This window comes from Bactrocera oleae, chromosome 4, assembly GCF_042242935.1.
Source record: "Bactrocera oleae isolate idBacOlea1 chromosome 4, idBacOlea1, whole genome shotgun sequence".
Classification (NCBI taxonomy): domain Eukaryota; kingdom Metazoa; phylum Arthropoda; class Insecta; order Diptera; family Tephritidae; genus Bactrocera; species Bactrocera oleae.
Genome location: NC_091538.1, coordinates 60,622,963 through 60,646,178, shown reverse-complemented (window position 1 = coordinate 60,646,178; position 23,216 = coordinate 60,622,963). Strand labels below are relative to the sequence as shown.

The 23,216-nt window shown below is 34.3% G+C and overlaps 1 protein-coding gene across 1 annotated transcript; it reads right to left on the bottom strand.

Moving 5' to 3' along the window:
- Positions 1–72: 72 nt before the first annotated feature.
- EDTP (Egg-derived tyrosine phosphatase) lies at positions 73–23,148 on the bottom strand. The gene is made up of 7 exons (XM_014241541.3): positions 22,278–23,148; positions 5,415–6,214; positions 2,935–3,489; positions 1,951–2,028; positions 1,714–1,887; positions 1,193–1,642; positions 73–1,130 (listed from the first exon to the last, which is right to left on the bottom strand). Exons 1-7 carry the CDS (start codon positions 22,395–22,397, stop codon positions 1,007–1,009), a joined length of 2,301 nt encoding a protein of 766 aa, XP_014097016.3. The 5' UTR covers positions 22,398–23,148; the 3' UTR covers positions 73–1,006.
- Positions 23,149–23,216: the final 68 nt, after the last annotated feature.

The following is a 23,216-nucleotide window of genomic DNA, read 5'->3' as shown; positions in this document are numbered from 1 at the left end:
GAAATTAAGTTTGCTTAATTTTAAGTTAGTGAATTCTCTTTTAAGTGAAACTTGTACATAAAAAGAGAAAAATTAAAACAGGAAGAAAATGCACACACGAGTACACTTTTTAATATCAAAATTTCATATCAAAATTACAAAATAGTGTGGCGGCAGCGATTTCTCGGTGAAAACATAAAATACATAAGCAGCAATTCAAAAATGCGTACCGTTCAATATACATTCATCTTTGGGGAACACACAACCCAGATATATATTTATAGTTTATATAGTAACACATTCCTTGTAGTACACAAAAAAAAACTTGTGTAATGAATGAAATTTAATTGTGAAATGCGTAAAGAAGCAAGTCAGAGTTGTTTTCTCCATTAGAATATATGATATACAAACATATGTATGTACTTAAAGTAAAAAAAATTAAAGCAATGGCCAGTCTGAGGGCAATGCTCACTTAAAAACACTAAATGAAACACATAATTTCTTTATTGTAGCTTTTGTGTTCTAGGGCAAATGGTTGATTAATTTTCAAAATGTTTTTTAATTCAACATTTATCGTACGCCATAAGTATAATGAAGAACTCTGTTTTTCTTTTGTATGAAATACTTAACGGTGCACTAACAAATATTCAATATGGAAAAATTAAAACTAAATATTATTTTATCAATTTCGTTAATGTGCATACCTGCTTTTGTAAATATAAAATTTGTTTTGGCATATAATAAAATATTTCGTATGACAACCGTTTTTTGAATTTTAATTAGGGTACAACGTATGTAAATTTTTCTAACAAACAGCAAGAAGGACACAATTGCCTGATAAAACCGATTATGGCAGACATTTACTTTTAAATTTCCTTAAAAATAATAAAATAATACAAAAACGAAAAACTAAATTAAATTAAAAACGAATTTGGTAAAATTACAAGTGTGTTTTTATGTGTGTATATATGTATGTATGTTTGTGTACACTTAATTTACGTCGCTTGTTCAAATTATATCCATCACTTCAGAATAAAGTTGAAATGAACGTTCCAAGATTTATGCCGCTACCTTCCCTCAATTTGAGGCCCACACCTTTACCATAAGCACGAACGAAGATGGCACGAACATTATTTAAACGTCTCTCGCGTCTATATGAAAATACAAAAATTAAAACTTTTATAAAAACAAATTGTGTGGAGAATCAACTTACTCAGTCAGAAATCGATCGTCACTTGGTTTCGGTGACAACGATTTCGCTTGTTCACCATTACTAGCACTCGCGGTGCCTTCGATTGTTGTTGGCAGTGTAGTATTATTTGTGCCACCGCTATGGCTGCTTACAGCACTACTAAAACTAGTGCCACTAATATTGCTGCCACCGCTTGAATTATGAGCACTTGGACTGCTATCTACTGTGTCGCTTCCACTATTCTTTGTAGTGCTGCCATTGGAGCGTTTACTGGATTGAGTACTGCTGTTTGAATTCACCGAACCGCTCTCTGAACGTTGTGCAGCATGATTACGCATATAACTACCAGCTACAACGGAATCTATGGAGCCAGTTTCTGTCACTAAGTGCCAACTGCTGTTGGATGATACCGATTCTTGTCGTTGACGCGCCGAATTTGCACCTGGCACCGGCATAGGACTTGTGCGTGTGCTATGTTTGTAAGATCATATATTACGAATTATTACGTGTTTATACAAATATTTTTGTATGGTTGAACATACCGTTTAGAATTAGGTGAACGATTAGGAATTGTAGTATTATTGGTCGTTGTTGCTTGTGACGATGTGTTGGGTATTGTAATAGCGTTTAATGTGTCAGTTATTTGCAAATCACAGTTGGAATTATTTGAAAAACTATCATTACTATCATGATCGCAGGCGGCTAAAAATAGTTCTCTGAAAAGAAGCGAACAAAATTAAAATGGAGAAAAGCTAATTCGGTGTTAATATGCAATTTACTCTCTTAAAGCGGCGTCATCTTCCATTTTTGGTGCGAGCCCACAACTACCACTACTGCTGGTTGTTTTTGTTCGTTTTCTATGAAACCAAAAAAAAAAAAACCTTAAGTGAATGATTAAATTACTAAGCAAAAATAAAACAAGTAAAGAAAGGCTAAGTTCGGGTGTAACCGAACGTTTTATACTCTTGCAACGTGCAAGGAACAAAGCGGAGGACAGTATCGCCGTGATTTCATCCATTCAAAGAAAGAGGATACATTGGAAAAAGATTATTTCTATATTTTAATAAGATTTCTTACATAAGTTATAGTGCGTTTCCGACAATATTTGGACGCAACATGAAATACCTTGAGGACACTATTTATGCAAAGTTTTATTTTGATAAATTTATTGATGTTTGATTTGTATACTGTAAAGTGAAAGAATCAGACGTAATTTAAAAGCTTGTTACATGTTAATTCACGCTCATTTTTCAGTGTCTTATAGGAATTTTTGGGTAATCTCACACACCGAATTTGTTAGTTCCTGAGATATAGGATTTCACCTAAAGGTGGGCGGTGCCACGCCCCTTGTCCAATTTTCACACCACAACCTATAAAGACCTCTACCATCTTGGTTGTGAAATTGAATGCTTGTGGCTCATTTATTCAGTGAGCAATGGTACTTTAAGTAGTGATAGGGTCAGTTTGTATGACAGTTATATGCTATAGTGGTCCGGTCTGAAAAATTTCTCCTTAGGGACAACGACGTGTGCAAAATTTCACATCGTTATCTCATATACGGACATACACACGGATATCGCTAAATCGACTGAAATATTCATGCTGATCATAATATATATAGGTTATATTTATTTTAGGGTCTCCGACGTTTCCTTCTGGGTGTGACTGTTAATAGGGTATAATATTAGTTTAATAATTTAATTACCCAGTTTTATTTAGTTACTCGGTAGCAGAAAAATAAATTCTCAAATAATCCAACTTACCTATGCTCGCCTAAACTGAATTCTTCGCTGGTTAAAAATTTCAGCATGTGAAAACAAAAGACTATAATATCTTCGCCACGTTTCTCGCGGCTTGGAAGTTGATGCCCAAATAAATACCAATCGTATGCCAATGTGAAGTAAGTCATCTGTATATAATTTAGTGATTGATGTATAAGACCGTCCGCCCAAAGCGATAGGCGTAGCAAAGAGATGAACAGTGGGGTGCGATCCCAACCGCTTATACAATGTACTAAAAGGCCACTATTCTCTTCCTGCACATATTTAAGCATTGCTTTAAGGTAATTTTGTGTGATCACTACCAAATCCCAATTTCGGTATTCCTCCCAGTTAATGTCAAGATCCATTGCTGGTCCGATTTTCGGTATACTTATGTTGGCATTGTTAAATGGATTTTTCCAATTGTAATGCAAATTAGGTGCCATATAATTATATTCACGAAATTTTTTGAAGAACTCACAACCGGGATATGGCAGGGCGAGTAAATTGAAATTTTTATAGCTATGCTCAGGATCGGCTTTCTCCGATGAGGATATGCTACAATTAAAAAAAATTATTATAAATTAGTTTACATATAATATACATATGTACATACATTTTAGAAAGAAAAAAAAAATAGATTCGTTAAACAACAATACCAACTCCTAACAAGTAAGGAAGGGCTAAGTTCGGGTGTAACCGAACATTTCATACTATTGCAATTAGCGAGACTCAAATCCGGTGAAATACCCTCACGTGTTGGCAAAACTTCATATTCAAAAATGAAAAGGAATTCAACATGCATTGTTCGACGAAGTCGTGAGTGAATTGAAATCAAATTTTGTATTTTATTCAATTATCCTTTGGCATTTATTTTTTTGAATATTATCTCTTTCAAATGTTTGCCGCGGCTACGTCTCAGATGGTCCATCCGTAATTTCGACTTGTAACTGGCGAATGCCACGCGATATGTTTTGCTCCAAGGACTGAATCGAAGCGGGATTGTCCCCATAGACTTTAGACTTTACATATCCTCACAGGAAAAAGTTTAACGGTGTGATATTACACGATCTTGGTGGCCAATATTGTTCACTCAATAAATCCATTGATTGATAAACCGCACTAAGCCGTTTTTTGTTCTGGATAAAATGACAGCTCTTGAATCTCTTCAGGTTGCTCTTCGTTCCAAATGCAACAGTTTTTTTTGTTGACATACCCATTGAGTCAGAAATAGGACTCATCGCGGAAAAAAATTTGGCGCGAAAACATCGGATCTTCTTGGAACTTTTCAAGAGCCCATAGAGCGAAACGATATCGCTTGGGAAGGTCGAATATTACTCAAAAATGAATGTTTGGTCTTAAGATGAGTGATGGAATTGCGAATAGTACGCTCAGTATGCCGATTATGTTGACCATAAGTTGAGCGAATGGCATTATTTCCAGAACGTGAATTTTCGTAATAAAGTTGAACGATTTGTAAACGTTCTTCAGGCGTGAGTCTTTCCATGATGAAATGCCAAACAATATTGAATAAAAATAATATAACAGCTTGACACGACTCACGCGTAATGCTATTGAAAAAAGTACCTCTACTTGGATCACCCGTTATAAGGAGTAAAGTCAACTAAATGTTTGAAAATCCTAATATTATGTGTATGACGGCTAGGGCTATTTAATTAAAATAACTCACATATTGGCCGATATACGGGATATAAAGTCAACTGGTAGTTCGAAAATCTTTCTATTAGGTATATGGGGCCTAAGGGAAATGTTGGCCCGATTCAACCCATTTTTTACATACAGACATACTATTATGAGAAAAGGATTCTCTCTTAATATCAATTATATATCACACACATTGACCGATATTTTCTGTAAAAAGTCAGCAATAGGTCTCATGGGTCTACATTTCCGCTATCTGGGGCTTGATTAGTTATCGTCCGACTTTTACAGTTTTTAGACCTTAAAGGAACTATTCGTGCAAAGTTGCATCCCGATGTTAATTGGTGTTTGATTTGTATACTGGAAAGTGAAAAAATCATATATAATATAAAGTTATGTTATATGGGAGGTAGGCGTGGTTGCAGTCGCACTGAAACATGGGAATATCAAAATAATCCTATGTATTGGTTGAAATTAGTTAAGTACATAGGTCCGGAGATAAGTGATTTCACCTCAATGTGGAACGGTGCCGCGCCCATTTTGACACCTGCTCCTATAAAGCCCTCCTGTACAATACAGAATTTATACGCAGACAGATGGACATGGCTAAATCGGCTCTGCTCGTCACGCTGAACATTGAAATATACATATATTTTATAGGATCTCTGATGTTTCCTTCTGGGTGTTATAAACTTCGTTGCAAACTTACTTCAGGCTATAAAAATCAGTTTATAAGGAAAAGGAAATGTAAAAACCATATAAACAGCTTGTGTTTACATTTTAGTTTACTTTATTCTCACATTCATAACTGAAATACTTACGTTATAAAGAATTTGATCTTCCTTTGCTCAACCATCAAATCGGCGATAGTTTTGATATTGAGCGTATTTAGTAGGGCAATGTCACTTCTGATCACTTCACTGTAGGAAAATGGCGATGGCGAATCATTTACTAATGAATCATCCGAAGAATCAGGATTTTCTTCATCATGCGTTCGTTGTTGTGTTTCGTTGGTACTCCCCGATGTTATGTAATCGTAAGCGTAACGAGAATAAGTTTCGTGCACCACAGATACTGTAGCCGATCGGCAAATGTACTGACCACGAAAATATATAACAGGCGCAACGAAACGTTGACGACATCGTGCATATCGAGCACGAGTTATAAGATCACGTATTCTATTGGCATCATACATTTCTTCATAGATGGTACGCTGTTTTGGCGGACGTTGTGGTCGTGAGACGGTAACAAACGATTGAATACTACTATCGCTATCACTGCCATTCCCTGTGTAATTATCACAACTATTTCCATTGCTATTCTCATTTTCAAGTGTCGGAGTAATACTGCGCGTGTTGCTCCCATTGGTATGACGGTAGGGTTTTCGATTTTTTGCATTACAGTCACTGCTATTAGCACTTTCGAAACCGTTTGTGCCGTTTGAATTACACGATACGTGCGCCGAACTATCACCGACTATTGCCACGTGGTCATGTTCGGATTCGGGCACAAAAATAGTTGGCGGGTAGCCGGCAGAAAATACGCCACCAGTGTTATCTATTTGAAACACATTGTAGTCCAGGCTCATCAGATATTCGCAATTATGCAGGATAAGCGCATCCTACGAAAGAAAAGAATATACGTATACATACATTTTTGATTTACATTTTTATTTCTATATAATTTAAAAACGCTTTAACTGGAGCCATCATTTAATACGCGTAAGGTGATTGCATTAACTTAAACTTACTTCTCTTAAACATTTATTGCAATTCAATATTATATACAATACTTGAAATATCATTAACTGTTCTGTTGTCGGTTATACTTATTTCTATAAACTTTCTAATTTCTAAAAAAAAAAAACAATTATAAAAAAAAAAATCAGAAATACATACATACGCGGTGTATTTAAAGAAATATGTGAATCGATTATCGGTATTTTGCTTTTGTTATAATCGGACACATATGTTTATCATGTGCTTGCATTAGAATCAATTTCGATTAGTAGTTCGTTTTTGACAACAGAAAAGGTTAGTCACCTTTTTGGGTGCTTTTCGATTTTTGACTAAATTTTGGTAAATTTTAAGCGTAAGCAATGTTGCATTAGTATCGATCAAGAGTTGTTGAATGACGTCAACAACGATCCGGGTTTGATCAAACGGGTCATAACTGGTGACGAAACGAGGGTATATGGTGATGACATCGAAACCAAGGCCCAATTATCCCAATTGAAGCTGCCACATGAGCCAAGACCGAAAAAGGCACGCCAAGTTCGATCAAATGTGAAGATATTGTTCACGGTTTTCTTTGATTACAATGGCGTGGTGCATTGTGAGCTCCTGCCAAAAGATCGTTCAGTTAATAAGAAATACTACAAGAAAGTTATGCAACGTTTGCAAAATAAATCATAGATTCTGCATCACGATAATGCACCAGCTTGCCCAAAAATTAAACCGTAATCATGCCTCAACCAGCGTATTCAGCAGATTTGGATCCCTGCGAGTTTTTTCTATTCCCAAAACTGAAGACACCAATGAAAAGAAAGCGATTGATGAAATCAAGACAGATTCGAAGAAAGAGCTGATGGCCATACCAAAAAGCGCATTTCAGAAGTGATTCGAGGATTGGAAAAAGCGTTGACATAAGTGTATTATAACTGAGGGGGTTTACTTTGAAGGCGACAAAATATATATTGATGATTAAATAAGTAATTTTCAAAAAAATACAAAATTCACTTTTTTTGAACACACCTCGTATGTATGGTATATAAAACTGCTTTTGAAATACTTTTCTTACGCTTCTCTTGAGCCCTTTTTTTTTTACAAGCTTAATCATTTGTCATAGATAGGAACAGGTGTACTAGGTAATCACTTGATGACATGTGCAGACATCGAGCATCATCTCTATGCTTGCAGCCTTATTTAAATGGTTTCAAACGGTTCTTTGTGCAATATTCAGTTACTGAGCAATCAAAACAGTGCTTACATAACGTTGGATTCGACGATTTCCATTATTTTATAGATGTTTTTGAATATTGGCCTCCCATAGTGTGGTGCAACCTTGATACCAAAATTACTGGAACAGAAATGAATCGATGAAACCGACATTGCGCGTGATTGCCTGTTAGAATATCAGAACCATAAGCACTATTTACATTTTTTGGCCGCCTGTCTTGCGTATTTCTTAAAACATTATCGGAATTGATTGTGGCCTACGTCAACTTTAAAGTGAATATAGGAATTTGCCGAAGTTCAAATTTTGTATTTGCGCAAATTTAAGAATAGATGACTGTCGCAAGTCGTCTATAATCCACACTCAATATATTGTATTTAATAAATCAGCAATAATACGCATAAGTACATTGTCACACATGTCTATATATACATATATATGTATGCGTTCATGCATCCATATGCATATTAGGAACATAAACAGATATCAAATATAAACCAGAAATACTACAACGCTATCCACGAGGTCAATGAAATGTAGTTGACTTTGAGATGCGACAACATTCCGGCGTATAAAAAAGTACATACATACTCGTACATAGCGTATTAAAATCAGAAAGTCTAAAGAGTGTTGGATTGCATATTTTACAATTACAAGCGCATATTAATAAAACGCTTAGCAAATCAGCTTGCATATTTCTTGAAATACTAGACAAAATAAGGAAACAAGCGCTAATAATAATAAACAAATGAATTTTCACAAAAAAAGAATTTGCGAATTCATAGCAATACATTTTTTTTTGGTGTCAGAGTCATCATTTTATTATGGTTCTTTAAATACAATTGTTTTGAAAGCATTCGGCGCGCCTTTTGGGCTTGATAGCCACTCTATATAAAACGCCAACAAGTAAAAGTTGCGAATTCTCATTTTGCACACATTTCGTACGCATTTTGTATATCTAAAGATAATATATGTGCATAACGTTTTATTTAATGCATGTAAAACTGTACTTTCGTAATTTATATATACTTTATGTATATAATTTATATACACTATGTATATATACATATATAGAGATAAATCACTATAGCGCCGGCAAAAATCCGGATTAACCGGTTTTAGTATTTTGTTATACATGCATTAATGTAGATATGTAGATGTCAGCTGCTGCACGCAGTGAAAAAAAATCGTCAAAAGTACGAGGCAGACAGACACCGGCAAACAATGACAGTAGCTGACACGTGTTGCATTATTCGATAAAAAGAAGAGTAGACATTTTAGCAATTTTCAATTGCAATGCTTTTACAACAATGTTCTGCTAAAAGCTAAAAAAAAAGAACAACAACGAAAACTACTAGACGACTACTAAAAAATAAGAACTACACGCTTCGTAAATACATATGTATATACATACACACATCGACTGCAACAAAAACCACAACAATAATCAATGCCACACCCTGCCCTGTGGCTTGCATGCATAGTGCAGGTTTTTGATTGCAATTGTTGTTGTTGTGGCATTAGTAAGGCCGCTGTCTCAAGTCTAAAAGGCTAAAAATAACCAAAGTGTGATATACCGACTAGTGCTCACTTATACAAGTACACAAATGCATTGATAGCCATCACTCGATGAACTCTGCCGTATACACGTTTAGCGAACAACAAACAACATTGTTGATAACTCAGCAACAGCGCGAAACCCCTGGTTGACGAGGTTGACTGTGGCTTGAATGTGTGTTGGCAATTTTCTTTTCGTTTTTCTTATGCAGCACGACAACGACGAAATGACGCCGCCGCTGGCGCAACGTTAAATGTACGAAAAGCAATGCAATAAAATAAACAGGAATAAGTAGTAAACAAAATTAAAAAGAATGCATTAAAAGCACGTGAAGAAAATAGTCGAATGCATTTGGTAGTGCGAGCAAACCTATGAGACAGTGGTTCAGACAGCTCTTTCATGTTCACAGTATTTGTTTTTGTTGAAAATATATAAATATTTAAGAAAAGCTTTTCACGACAATCTGATCAAATTTGACCCGGACTTATTCATTTAAACGCGCACAAACCGAATCGAAAAATATTATTTTTTTGGATTGGGAAAGGTTGTACCATTTGTATGTGCCTGTACAGTTTAATCTTCATATTTCAATTAGTGTAATTTTCGCAGCAGTTTGATAACGAGGCGAAAAGTTTGTCTGGTGATTTTTACTATGAAAGAAAAATATTAAAAACGAGTTTGTTTGAAATATTGTGTGTTTTCAATAGAATCACGGCTACGGAATTGTTGAAAATTTTACCGAATTGTTTTGAGGAGTCATGAACACAAGTACCATATTTGGTTTTTTGGTTAGGTAGCTGTAAACATGTGCAGTGTGCATAGTGAAAAGTGCTCCGTAATATCTGAAAATATTACATCAATCGTATATATAAAAGTGAAAGAATATCAAATTAATGCTTCATATAAGTTTCCTTAAAAGGAAATAATAATTCTTATAAGAAAAAGTTAAAGAAAAGTTCGATTAAATTTTGATATTGAACCATAATTGAATTTCGTACAACAAAGAAAGGTGTGTGCGACGTAATATTGTGAGTAATAATAAAAAGCATAACAAACATTAACATTGATTGTGAATTAGACATCATAGAGTGAATGAATGCATTGATAATACACGAAAATAAACAAATTACTCCGGAATTATGTGGAACATATCTTTTTTTTCTGTATCGTGTACTTACAAAATGCCACCCAAAAAAGTAAATACAACACAACAGATTTGTGGTTATTGCTCAGACATAATCCGGGATAAAACGCAGCCAAGTATCCAATGTGCGGCTTGTCGACGTTGGTTTCACTCAAAGTGCACCAACCTTTCATCCGATGAGTTTAAATCCATCGCCAACAGCATTAAGAAAAAAGAAACAGTTTGGAACTGTGACTCATGTGCAAGTGACATTAGTGTTAAGACATGTGATGTATTGGATTCCGATGAGGAGGCATCAGATGAGCCGCCACCGTCAAAGAATATTGAAACTTTACTCAAGAGACACTTTGAACGTTTTACAACAAATTATGAACGTGAGTTCAGGGACCTAAAAAAATCAGTTGTAAGTGAAATAAAGTACTTAAGAAAAGTGGTAAGCAAACTGTCAGAACAAAACGTCTCGCTATCAAATCAATGTTCTGCCCTGGATGACAAACTTACATCAGTTGAAGACAAGCTAAACGTAGATATGAGGCTGCCTACCAGCCAGGAAGAGTTTTTCACTGAACTGTCGGAACGAAAACGCCGTGAAACCAACGTGATTGCCCTCAATATTCCTGAGTCTGATAAAGCTGCTGGAAAGGACCGTTTAGAGGATGACAGAACAAAGTTAGTCACAGCTTTGCCTCCCAGTCTCAAGGATGAGGCCACTGAACTCAAGTTACGTAGACTGGGTCGTCCTACACCTGGACGTACACGTCCTATTCACATTACCACCCGCTCAGCAGCCGATGCACTTTCCATTATCAAATACAGACCAACAGACGAAAACTCAGGTTTTATTTTCAAGACTGATCTAACTCCTTCTCAACAACTTCATCTGAAAAATTTGCGTCAAGAGCTTGATTCAATCGTGAAGAGTGGTGATGACAGTAACACAATTAAATATATCCATGGTGTCCCAAGAATCATTAAAAGAAATTTTCGTCCGCTCAACGAGCAAGAAGAAAGTATCTTACGTCCACCTGTGCTACCAGAACGTCAGAGGTCTGCGTACAAAACTCTCAACATTTCAAACAGCATTAGCGGCTAACCAGTACGACGTTGTATGTATTTCGGAATCCTGGCTTCACTCATCCATATGTGATGGTGAAGTCATTGATTCAACATATAGTATTTACCGTATATTACCGATAAAGTTGAAAAGGTGCAGCGTAAATTCTGTAAGTCACTGGCCTATAAACTATCTTCACAAAGAACCTTCAGAAACATTTTCGATTTCACGTAACTGAGACCACTGTGCTGTTTGTTTATGCCGTTTAATAACACTACTTAAATATCTGAATATACCAGCGTGTTTGTAAATGCGAAGCACATTGTGTGCAACTAAAGTTGATAAACGTCATTTAGTGACACGTCATCAGAAAACCTCACCGCTGCACAAGGCATAAGCAAATGCAAAACATCAACAAGCAACTAATAAACCGACTGATGCCGAGCACAAGCTTGTTTATGTACGCGCAATACAAAACAGCCAAGGCAACTGTTTAAGAGTATATGCATTATGCAAAGGCACATACGAGTGTGTGTTTAGCTGCATTGCCTCGCCTTAAGTGAACAATGCAATCGCTGTTATTGCTGTCGTGTTGCCATTCAATGCAGCAGTGCCACGCTCCAATCGCAATGGGCAACTACAAACGCTTCTGGGCGCCTGTTACCACGTTTCAGCGATAGTCTGCAGCAATGTGCGCGCACTACTTTGCCATGGTAGTCGCCTCACAGCACAGCATTGCTACTGCTGTTGGTGCTGCTGTCGACGAGTGCAAGTAGTTTCAATAGTTTTGTGCAAGCAGACCGGTGGCTGCGCTGAATGACTGACTGATTAGCCGATTATCGCTCGAGTTCTTCATGCCACTTTTTGTGACATAAATACCACAACGCGGTTACCGACAACCGGCGTTCATCGACACAGCAACAGAAGTGTAATGTAGTGTAACGTGGAATAAACTGTACAAAATATGTAGGATTGTATAATGTAAAATCAGTTCGAGGCGTAGCCGCATCGGTTACGCCAAGTCATGAGTTGTGCAAAACCCGGATTTTAAAGACTTTTCAACTGCTGGGTAAACAGCAGCAGCAGACGCATGCGCTCACTACCACAACAAGACTGGGTTGCTAGCGTTGTAGCTTGCTAAAACTTCGGGTTTTGTTTGGACTCGTAACTGCCAGCTTGCTAGTTATTATGGCTAAATGCCATTGACTGTGCGACCCACACCCACCCGGCCAGCCGCCATCTCAATACTCTATGTATCACATTTACAAGTCGTTATTTGAAGCTGCAACTACTAGCTGCTACAATGAAGCTACTATTTGATACTATGTGATGCCGTTCACAGCCGCACTGCCAAGCGTGTTGTCTACTTGCTGAGTTTAATTCATTTCTTTGGCGTTGAGAGTTTGCCGGAGTTGAATGGCGACACACTTTTTGAAAAATGCAATTCAACAATGTAGTGAATTTGAAGTCATTGTTGGTCGGTTTTATTTTTGTTTCCTCACTCTTGGTAGCCATGAATGAAAGACAAATGTCGGTATGTGTATTGTGTGTACGAGTACTAGCATAGAGCTATTGATGGCCAAATTTGTTATGCAAAAAACCGGTTTAATGCGAGTATTTGTATTTGCTGCACTTACGGGTATTTATGCTAATATTGGAAAAGTGCTAATATTTAGACGATTACTTGCAATTTTTAAGAATTTAAATATAAATAGTAGACATTCACATATGTACATACAAATTGGAATTAAAAGTTAAGGGGGATATTTGCTAAAATTGCTTTGACCAAAAAAAAAACATTTATATAAACCCAAGTATTTTTTAGCCAGCAGAGGTCAATGCACTGACGTGGAATGCATTTAGGCCGTTGGTTAGTGGTTTGCATAGTTGCAATTAAAAAAAAAACTACTTCAATTAATGAGGGAACTAATTAACTTATACACCAAAAAAAGAATTGCTGACGCAACAAATCTCACAAAATTTTGGTGTCTCATTCGTTGTTGTTGTGGTTGTAGCAACAGAAAATATCCCTGAATTAACATAAAACTTACCGATCCAAAAAGGGTTAGATCTCCGAAATAACCGGCCTTAGACGAATAAACTCCGGGTCAATTCCGGTAACGTAGAACCGGCTGTCGTCGCAATTGTGGACTTCCCGTTAAATAGCTTCGAAGACAACCAACTTGAACCTTATCACCAAAGTAGCGATTAGATAAAGCTACAATAACAAGAACATCCTTGGAATGGAGGAATGTTTTATTTGGCCTGACCGTGGGAATGATCAAATTCCTAGCCTACAGCGATTAGGAATAAAATATTTACCTGGCGACAGTTTCTGAGATTGAAATTCGATAGAAATAGTTATGAAATTAGCGCATCAAATTAATTGGAATGTGTAGTGACAAAACCATTGAAACTAATTTCCCGAATACGTACGGGAGCACACGTACACAAAATGAAAATCGGCATGTAGTAAGAAACAAAAAAAAACATATGTACATACATAAATATGCATATAGATATGTCTGTATGTAAATAAGAGCATAATGTCTACAAAAACAAGTTCTCAACATAATGCAAGCAAGAAGTGGCTCATAAATGCTTTTAAATAAATACCTTCTTTGTAAATGTACTGTACATAGTATATTATATAACATACATACACACATATGATTATTTATATTTATTAAAGCCACAAACATAAATTGATAAAGAAAGTGGAACACAGCAAATAGTTGTTCGAGGTATCTGTACATACAAACATAACTTTGTGTACATAAAATGTAGTGTCATTATCACCCTTGGCGCAACATTCTTATATCGAATGACCAAACCGAAAATATGTGAAACTGCTTTTCTAGAATATTTAAACCCGACATAGACCACTTAAATTCCTCTATTTCAAAGTTAAACAAGAAAAATCCTTGCACCGAAGCTAGATTACCCTTAACAAATAAAAAAGTTCTCCATACAAGAACTTTATTTTGATCTTGTATAGCAGCAAATATGGCTCTGTGGTCCGCTTACAGCGGTTCCGACGAATAAGCAGCTTTTCGGGGAGAAAAGAACGTGTGCAAAATGCCAGATCCATATCTCAAAACTGAGGAACTAGTTCACGTATATACAGACATATATATGTATATATATTATAGGGTCTCCAAAGTCTCCTTCTGAGTGTTACAAGCTTAATATACCCTCTTCAGGGTATAAAAACACGCAATGTACTAACATACTAACTAGTATGGATATAAACTAAGATTTACAGGTTTTGAATTACAATGAGAATTAGAAATGTTTGAAAAAGTTTCACACGAAAACTGAATTAAAATTATTATACAAATTTTTCAAAATTATGACTATAAAAATCAACGTTCGAAAAATTTAACGCTATATAAAAAACATAAAAATAGAGTTAGAACCAAAGACTATCTATATAAATATGATGGCAATGTTATAATCTACGTTGTTGTTGTTGTTGTTGTAGCGACAGAAAATATTCAAAGTAATTTCTATAACAATCGGTTAAAAATTCTGGTTACGTAAATCCCACTTTCGCGGAAACGTACAAGTGTCATCTATAACGGTAATCACAGCTACATGAGCTTAGATGCACTTCTGTACTCTCTTTAGGTTAACGAATTTCAAGCTAAGTTGCTTCGGCATCATAAGTAAATACTTTATATTAGATAAATCGTAACCAAAAATTTCATGAAAAAAACTTAATACTTAGCATAAATATTAATATTTGAAAGCAAATCAAAGGAAAAGATAATGATACCTGGACACACAAGTGTTTCACACCCAAGGATGGCCAGCGAATGACAAAAATAACTATTAAACACATCCGCAACCAGAGGTTAATAGGTAAAACAAAAAATATCTGAAAATTAGAAAAGGTCGAATGTGCGTGCAGCAGCTAAATCAAATCCGTAAAATATACATAATATGTATACAATGTAACCCAGAAACATGGCATTCAATACTAGAAATGGCAGAATAGTATAAATATGTAGAAAGCGTAGAGAAATTGCATTGACATCCACAGCGGCATGTCACGTGTTCTCAAACAGGTGGACTCGAACAAATTGAAAGTAAAATTTATGTCCTTATATGTATAGGTATGCAGGTTTTTATTTTGTGTTAAGTGATTTAGGCTAGACTAGATATATCTATATATGTATATCAAAATGTTTGTATTTTCACTTGTTTAAATAAATCAAGCGAAACAAAACAAAGAAAACACCATATGCAAGATAAAAATTTTAATTGATATACCTCGTAAATATCTATGAGTGTATGTAATGACAAGTCGGGCGTATTATATATTTAATATATATTTACATATATAATATATATGTACGTACATATGTTAAACTTGTGCAATTCTTTGTGATTTTTTTTAATTTTTTCAGCAGTTCAACGAATCAATCCACCACATCACCAGCCAACCACAGAGCTTTGCGAATCTATGGTCTTTTGCTGCTACCTATTTATAACTCCGTTAGCGACGAGATAGGATATGCCCGTCTAGCGTGCTTCTGCGGTCGTACACCGTATAGGTACATATAGTACTGTGTTGTGCAAATCGTATGCAACGTAACGCAGAGATACCCTCAAAAACGCAACGAAAAAAAATATTTTTAAACAAGTAAGGAAGGCTCAGTTCGGGTGTAACCGAATGTTTCATACTTTTGCAACTTACAAGGAACAAAGGCGGTGGAACAGCTTCAGGTTTTGGCCAAACTTTATATCAAACTAAGGAAAGTATCGCCGTGATTTCATCCATTTAAAGAATGAGGATACACTGTTATTAGAAAAAGATTATTTCATTAAGATTTTTTACATATTGACCGGTATAAAGTGAATCGGAGTTTCGAAAATATTTATGTTAGATATATGGGGGCTAAGGTAAGTATTATCCCGATTTTACCCATTTTTGCCACAAGTTATAGTGCGTTTCCGGTAATGTTTGTGTAATCACATACCAAATTTGGCTGAAATGGCTCGAGTAGTTCCTGAGATATAGGATTTCACCTAAAGGTGGGCGGTGTCATGACCCTGGTTCAATTTTAACACCAGATCTTATAAAGCTATCCCTAACATCATAATTGTGAAATGTTAATGCTTGTGGCTCATTTATTCAGTGAGCAATCGTACTTTAAGTAGTTTTCAACATAACCGTTATATGTGACGTGATTAATATCCGATATCACCCATTTTCACAGAGTTCAAAAAATGATACAATGATTTCTTCTTAGCAAGCTTAGTTGATATATCTTGAGCGGTTTAGAAGATATGTACACTAAACCACTTAGGGGCGGAGCAACACCCACTATCTAAATTTTTCTCAAGTTATCGCTTACACGGTGATAACCATTAGGTGAACAAACTCTGTAGCAACATGTTGCTAGAGTATATGTAAATATATGGGTAAGCTGCATTTGTTTTGCACAGTACTGTATCTATTTATAAATAGCAATGCATGTTATAAGTGTATGTGCGTGTATATTTAGCTACACCAAAACATAAAAGTATTCGAACGAGTAGCTAAAATGCATTTAAAAAAAATCATACTATGTATGTATATCATATAATTTTATAACATATTAAGTTGTTCATACGAGGTGTATTCAAGGGAAAGGTGGATTTTGATTTTTTTTAAGTATTAATTTATTTAGCAATATCTATTTTGTCCTCTTCAATGTTAACCCTTTCAGTTATAATACACTTGTGTCAACGCTTTTTCCATTCCTCGAATTACTTCTGAAATGCGCTTTTCGGTATGGCCATTAGCTCTTTCTTAGATTCGGTCTTGATTTCATCAATTGTGAAATCAACTCCTGAACAATGCTAATGCGACATTGCTTTTGCTCAAAATTTAACAATTTCGGAATAAACTTCGCTGCCACACGTTTCATGTCCATTTCTTTCAAAAGTCAAAAATCGAAGAGCACACCAAAAGGTGACTAACCTTTTCTATTGTCAAAAGCAAGCACATGATAAACAAAATATCGATAATCGAATGTACACAGCCCCCAAAAAAAAAAATTCAACTTTTCCTTTAAACACTCTTCGTATTTTTAATTTCTAGAATTTACATACGCATTAAATTAATACTTAATTAGTGTTTAAAGAACGAAAAATTTAGTTTTACCTTTACTTTTTCGACTAAGTGTAATACATGCATTTAAATATTTGTGTATAAATTTCTTTATTTGATTGTGAAACAGCTGCCCTTGAATAGTGAAAGTGGTAGCGATAAAAATATATGCACGTGCATAGGTGCGATAAATCAAGATTAGCCAATTTTATTGTTATTGTTGGAAGTTTACGCATATTGCATTTTTTTTAATATAAAAAGCCAATATAGCGCAGGTATATTTTGTGATATTATAAAACATTTTCAAAAGTTAATTTTTTATTTACATGCATTTCTGGAATAATTTTTTTAAAAAATGTATTTTTCAATAAAAGAGGTATTAAAAAGTGAAATAACATCTATAATATTACTTGAATTTTATACTTTAAGCTTTTATCTAAATTTAAAAAAAATACTGTTATCAGATAACACTTAATATTTCTATTAGCATATAATACATACATAACATATGCATATATTATATATAGGTACACATGTACATTTATTAATTTCGTAGCAAAAATATGCGAAAATTCCGAAAATATAATAAAAATTAAAATTACATTTGATCAAATTTGACCCGGACTGGACTATGTAAACTGCGCGCGTCAACTAATTTCAATAAATTTTATTTTCTATTTAAAATGTTACCCTTTTTATGTTCGTATGAATTTTGATCTTCATACGTCAATTAGTGTGTGTTTGGCAACTGTTTGTTTACGACGCAAAGAGTTTGTCTGGCGATTTTCAATATCGAAAATAATTTAACAATGAATTTGCTTGAAATTATGTTTTTTCGATTGGAATCACGGCAACGGAATCCTTGAAAACGTTGCAGAAGTGGTTTAGGGAGTCAACTTTATCACGAACATCAGTATATCAGTGAAGGTCGTGAGACCATCACCCATACCAAAAGAACTGAATCTTTTACAAAAATGACGTTGAGTAGAAGTCGCAAAAAGGATGCTTAACAATGTAACTTTGGACCCTACATTTAACAAACGCATAATTACTGGTGATGTGCCATAGCCGAGGATTAAAAAAAGTCTATGGGAATTGGATTAGGCGTTGGCTCGCTAGTATTTTTCTAAGCAGCCTCTTTTGAATACGATAATAAGGATTTTTATTAAAATTTTTGAAAATATTTTTTTTTTTTTTCAGTCATGATGAAATTTTAGATGGTATGCAGTTAAGTATGCATGCACATACACATTTTTTTCTCATTTGTCTATGTACTTCAACTGGTTAAGGTAATATTATTACTTCAACTCGACAAAAAAAAAAAAGTTATAAAATTTATTGAGTTTAGAAAGGTAGACATGCCAGCAATTTGGTTAACATAATTTTTTATAATTCCAAATGCTTAAAAAAAAAAACTTACAAAATGTATAACGACCTCAAACAAAATTACCACATTCATTTTGAATTATGCATTAATTATTTGCATATACATACTATACATGTATGTACAAAATACACAACAGTTAATGTAATTAATTTTAATTAGCAACATATGCATTTAAGTATTCAAATTTAATGCCTGCTGAACACAATAAGCGTCGCTGATAACCTTCTGCCCATTCGCTGGAAAGTTGCTGTGGCATTTCACCGCGTGAATTGTGCCTATATAAATATGCAATTTCATATTTCCGCACATACATTCATACACACATATGTAAGTACATACGTACATACATACATATATGTAACTTTTATATATATTTACACTTGTATATAGATCGTTGTGAATTTGATTTTTTTGCTATTACTGACATTTGCATGACGACAGCAAATGATGAAACAGTTAATAGGCGCCATAACGTGAAAATTTACATCTGTTATTTTTCAGTATAAAATGAATAAAATAACACAAAATTTATAATTGTTGTACCGCCAGCTCTAATTCGCTTATCTACAATGCATTTTAACTTGTGTTTCACGCATACATACGTAAATATGTGTATACACACAGCTGCGGTCAAAATAATAGTAGTGCTACTATGGCATATAAGTAGTTTAATATTTATAATTTCTTATGTTGCCTTATTTGTTTGACGTTCTCCTTAAAATACTGTTATGTCAATACAGTGCACTAAAAAGAGTAGTACTATAACTGTATAGCTAGCATTTGCTATTGCAATTTCATTTATTTTCATAAGTGTGAGCTATTAAGGCACCCAAAATAATAGTAGTGCATGGATTAAACTGTCAAAACACAAATAAAAAATATTTATTTGTATAAAACATTTTTAGAAAGGTTGTAAAAAAAATTATTTCAAAAGGGATAACTTTCGCCCATCCATCTATTCCATATCCATGCGTAGACGTTAGCGAGATTGTGATTAGGCAGCTTATAGCCCAAGAAAAGTGCTATTGTTATCAAAAACACATGTGGCTCAACGGGTGAAGTTTGCAAATGACCGTTTCGATTAGCCCCTACTGAAATGGAGAGATATTTTATGGTACAATCCAAAATACACCACCAAACCAGTTAAACATGGGGGATCCAGTATTATGATTTGGGCATGTTTATCATTTTATTTAGTCGAGACCGATTTAAAGGATTAAGGAAACCGTGGATCGTACTGTGTATGTTAAAATTATGCAGGAAGTAATGTTACCCTATGCCCGCGAAGAAATGTCACTATTTTGCTTCTTTCAACAAGACAATGACCCAAAGCACACAAGCAAGTAGGCTCAGCAAGCAGTGCTTTCAAAAAAATATGGTTAAGGTCATGGAGTGGCCTGCACACTCTCTATCAAATGAACTATGTGAAAAACTCATCAATTCAATTCATCGGCGATGTGCCGCAGTTATAGCCAACAAAGGGCACGCTACTATGCACTAAATATTTCTCATATACTTAGGTTAATTTTGCTATGAAGTTCTTTAAGATTAAAATTATTACCAGAAACTTTTAACTGAGCTGAATTATAACTTTTATTATTTTGACCGCCTATATATGCAAATCCTTTCGAAATGAAGTTTAAGTAATATTAAAATTAATTAATTTCTTAAGTCTCTTATGAATAACTTGTAAATAAATTACTTTGCTAAAATAAAAAGCAAAGTAAACAGTTAGCAAATAACAAACCTACATTTTCTTTATTAATTTTCTACAGTGTGCGCGCTACTATTACTTTGAACGCAATTGTACATATGTATATAAGAACATGTTTGCATCTGCATGCACAAGTGCATGTTAATAACCGGCACTACACAACCCCAGAGGTACTAGTACTAGATCTGAAAATTGTTGAAAATATTGGAAATCGAACTAGTCAGTAAGGTATTAGTTTATAACAATATTTTTAAAAGCTCACACAGTTGAGGATCTAAAAAAATTTGGCTAAGAATGCAAATTGAACTAAAAGTGGTATATTTACAAACAAAATATACTGTACTAGTGAGACTAAAAACATATCAAATACAAAAATTAATATTGTATCAAATACTATAAATATTAATCTACCAATAAAAAAAAAAAACTATTGTATTGAATACTATTAAAATTAATCTATAATCTAAAAGATATATGCACTCGGGTAGACCTTGCGCCCAATTTAGTTAAAATATAATATGTAGTAGCTTTGCATTGCTCTGTTTTTAATGAAAATGGGGTTATTGTATACTTTTAAGGAATTAAGGGGTTACATGGGTTTCACGGCTTCAAAAAATATTGTATTGTCTTAATAATTTCCATAACATCTCTAGAATATTATCCCAAATTCTCAACTTGATACCAGTAATAGTTTTGAAGATACAGCTTTGAAAAGTTGCGCGCCCGAGGTCAACTAGTCACTTAAAACTTTAACGCGTTTTTCTCAAAACTGTGTTTACCAAAATTTGCATATTTTTGTAAAAACGTCTGCCAAAAATACAAATTTCACTTTATTTATTTTTTCTTCTAGTTAATTTCTAGTTAATGGTCTTAGTTCAAACACGTATTTTTTCTTTTTACTTTTGATGATCCTATCAGAAATTCTGTTGTCAACGCGAAAGCACCATTTTTCCGAGGGACTGCCGGAGAGGACGTCGTAATGACTGAATTTTGAATATTTTCCTTTGAAATTTTCACAAAATCTTTTTCAAATATGAATCTTATAATAAAAAGTTTGAATAAAATATATCATTTTTTATATGAAAAAAAAATTTTGAACATAGGACGTTTTTTGCTCGACGAAACCCATGTAACCCCTTAATGTACCTTTACTGGTTTAAACTATTAGTACACATTTTTTAAATATTGATGTCTGATTTCCTAGAACCCACTTTAACTGCATAGTACATGCTCATCAATTTTTATGCATCTAACCACACATGCATACATGTACATGTAGCCTCACATGTATGTATGTAAGTCCAAATGGATATATATGTACATATGTGATTTGCAAAAGTGGGTTGTTAAGGCGGCATCTATGACGTTTGCGAAATAGCGGCGCCAACACGAACGTAAACGATGTGTAATATGCCGGTAGCCGAGCATGAAACGATGAAATCGTGTGCAATAACGTAAAAACGTGACTTTTGTATGACGTATTCGTTGTACTTATGCAAGTATGTGGCTTTTACGCCTAAAAGCGTGCCACGCTGTTCTTAAATATTTCTTAACGATTGCCGCCATACCGTAGATAAACACATCTTATCTAATAATCGCACAAAAAAGATTTTACATATATAAGTACAATATGTAAATTACATATATTTATCATTCATATAACTATGGGTACAAATATTTTAATTCAACCAAAACTTTTTCTAAGTGGATAGTATTATAATCTACAATTCGATAAATCAATGTTACACTATCGCGAATAAAAGTACACTCACTAATGATCCAGGCTCAGTTGTAGTTGCATCAAATGCTTTTTTCGCGAAAACCGACAGTAAATCAACCAAATCCGGTTCAGTAATATCCACTTTAACTCTTAAACCCGACTCTTTTGCCATTTTAATTCCTCACTTTTTCTTTGCTTCATCGACCGTCACTTGTAATTCTACCTTGCCTGCGGTAATTGTCAGGCTTAATTTTTTATTTCAACAAAAATTTCAGCTGCTAAGAATTATTTTTGTAAACTTAAAAATTTAATTTAAACAAGAATATATTTTAGCAATCTGGGGAGTGTCTGCTACATTCAGAGACCATTTTACAATGTTTGATGTCAAATAGAACTAACAAATACCGTACAAGACTGTACTGCGCTACGCAAAATATTAAACTGTTTTTTATTTTTGTTGTTGTACATGTACACATTTAACTCAATAACTTTTTTTTTACTGTATGGATGTTTTTTTGGCACCGTTAGGTTTATATTTCTTTTCAATTATATTTTGTCCACATTTATATATATTTATATTTATATTTGTAGGTATGTATTTGTATTTTTGCTTTTTTTGTTGACGTAATTAGGTATAAAATATTTCATTTTGTATTCATATGCCCCAACAATAATTTCGGAAGACTCGCGTTTTTCACAAGTGGAGCGTAGCAAATAACCAACTCTATGAAACAATTTTCCTGATATATTTCACAAGATCGCACTTTGTAAATCACTGACACCGTATTTATTCGATGAACAAAAAATTTTTGCAGATACAAAAATCATATTTAATTCCTATTTGTTTTTTTGCGTTTTTGATTAAAAACAACTAGGGGTAAGCGTATTTTCGAATTAGTATTTCGTTGGCAAAAGCATAAACGAGAATGACAGCAAATAAAGTAGGGGAAACAAGTCAAAGATAATCCACAGGGGCGGTTCGTAAATTTTT

Bases quoted from the DNA above. Each gene is read 5' to 3' on its own strand.
- EDTP (XM_014241541.3), bottom strand. From the start codon at position 22,397: ATGGCAAAAGAGTCGGGTTTAAGAGTTAAAGTGGATATTACTGAACCG. The intron at 3,490-5,414 runs GTAAGTATTTCA...TTTTAATTGTAG, and splicing joins AAGATCAAATTCTTTATAAC to CATATCCTCATCGGAGAAAG. The intron at 1,643-1,713 runs GTATGTTCAACC...TTACAAACATAG, and splicing joins CGTTCACCTAATTCTAAACG to CACACGCACAAGTCCTATGC.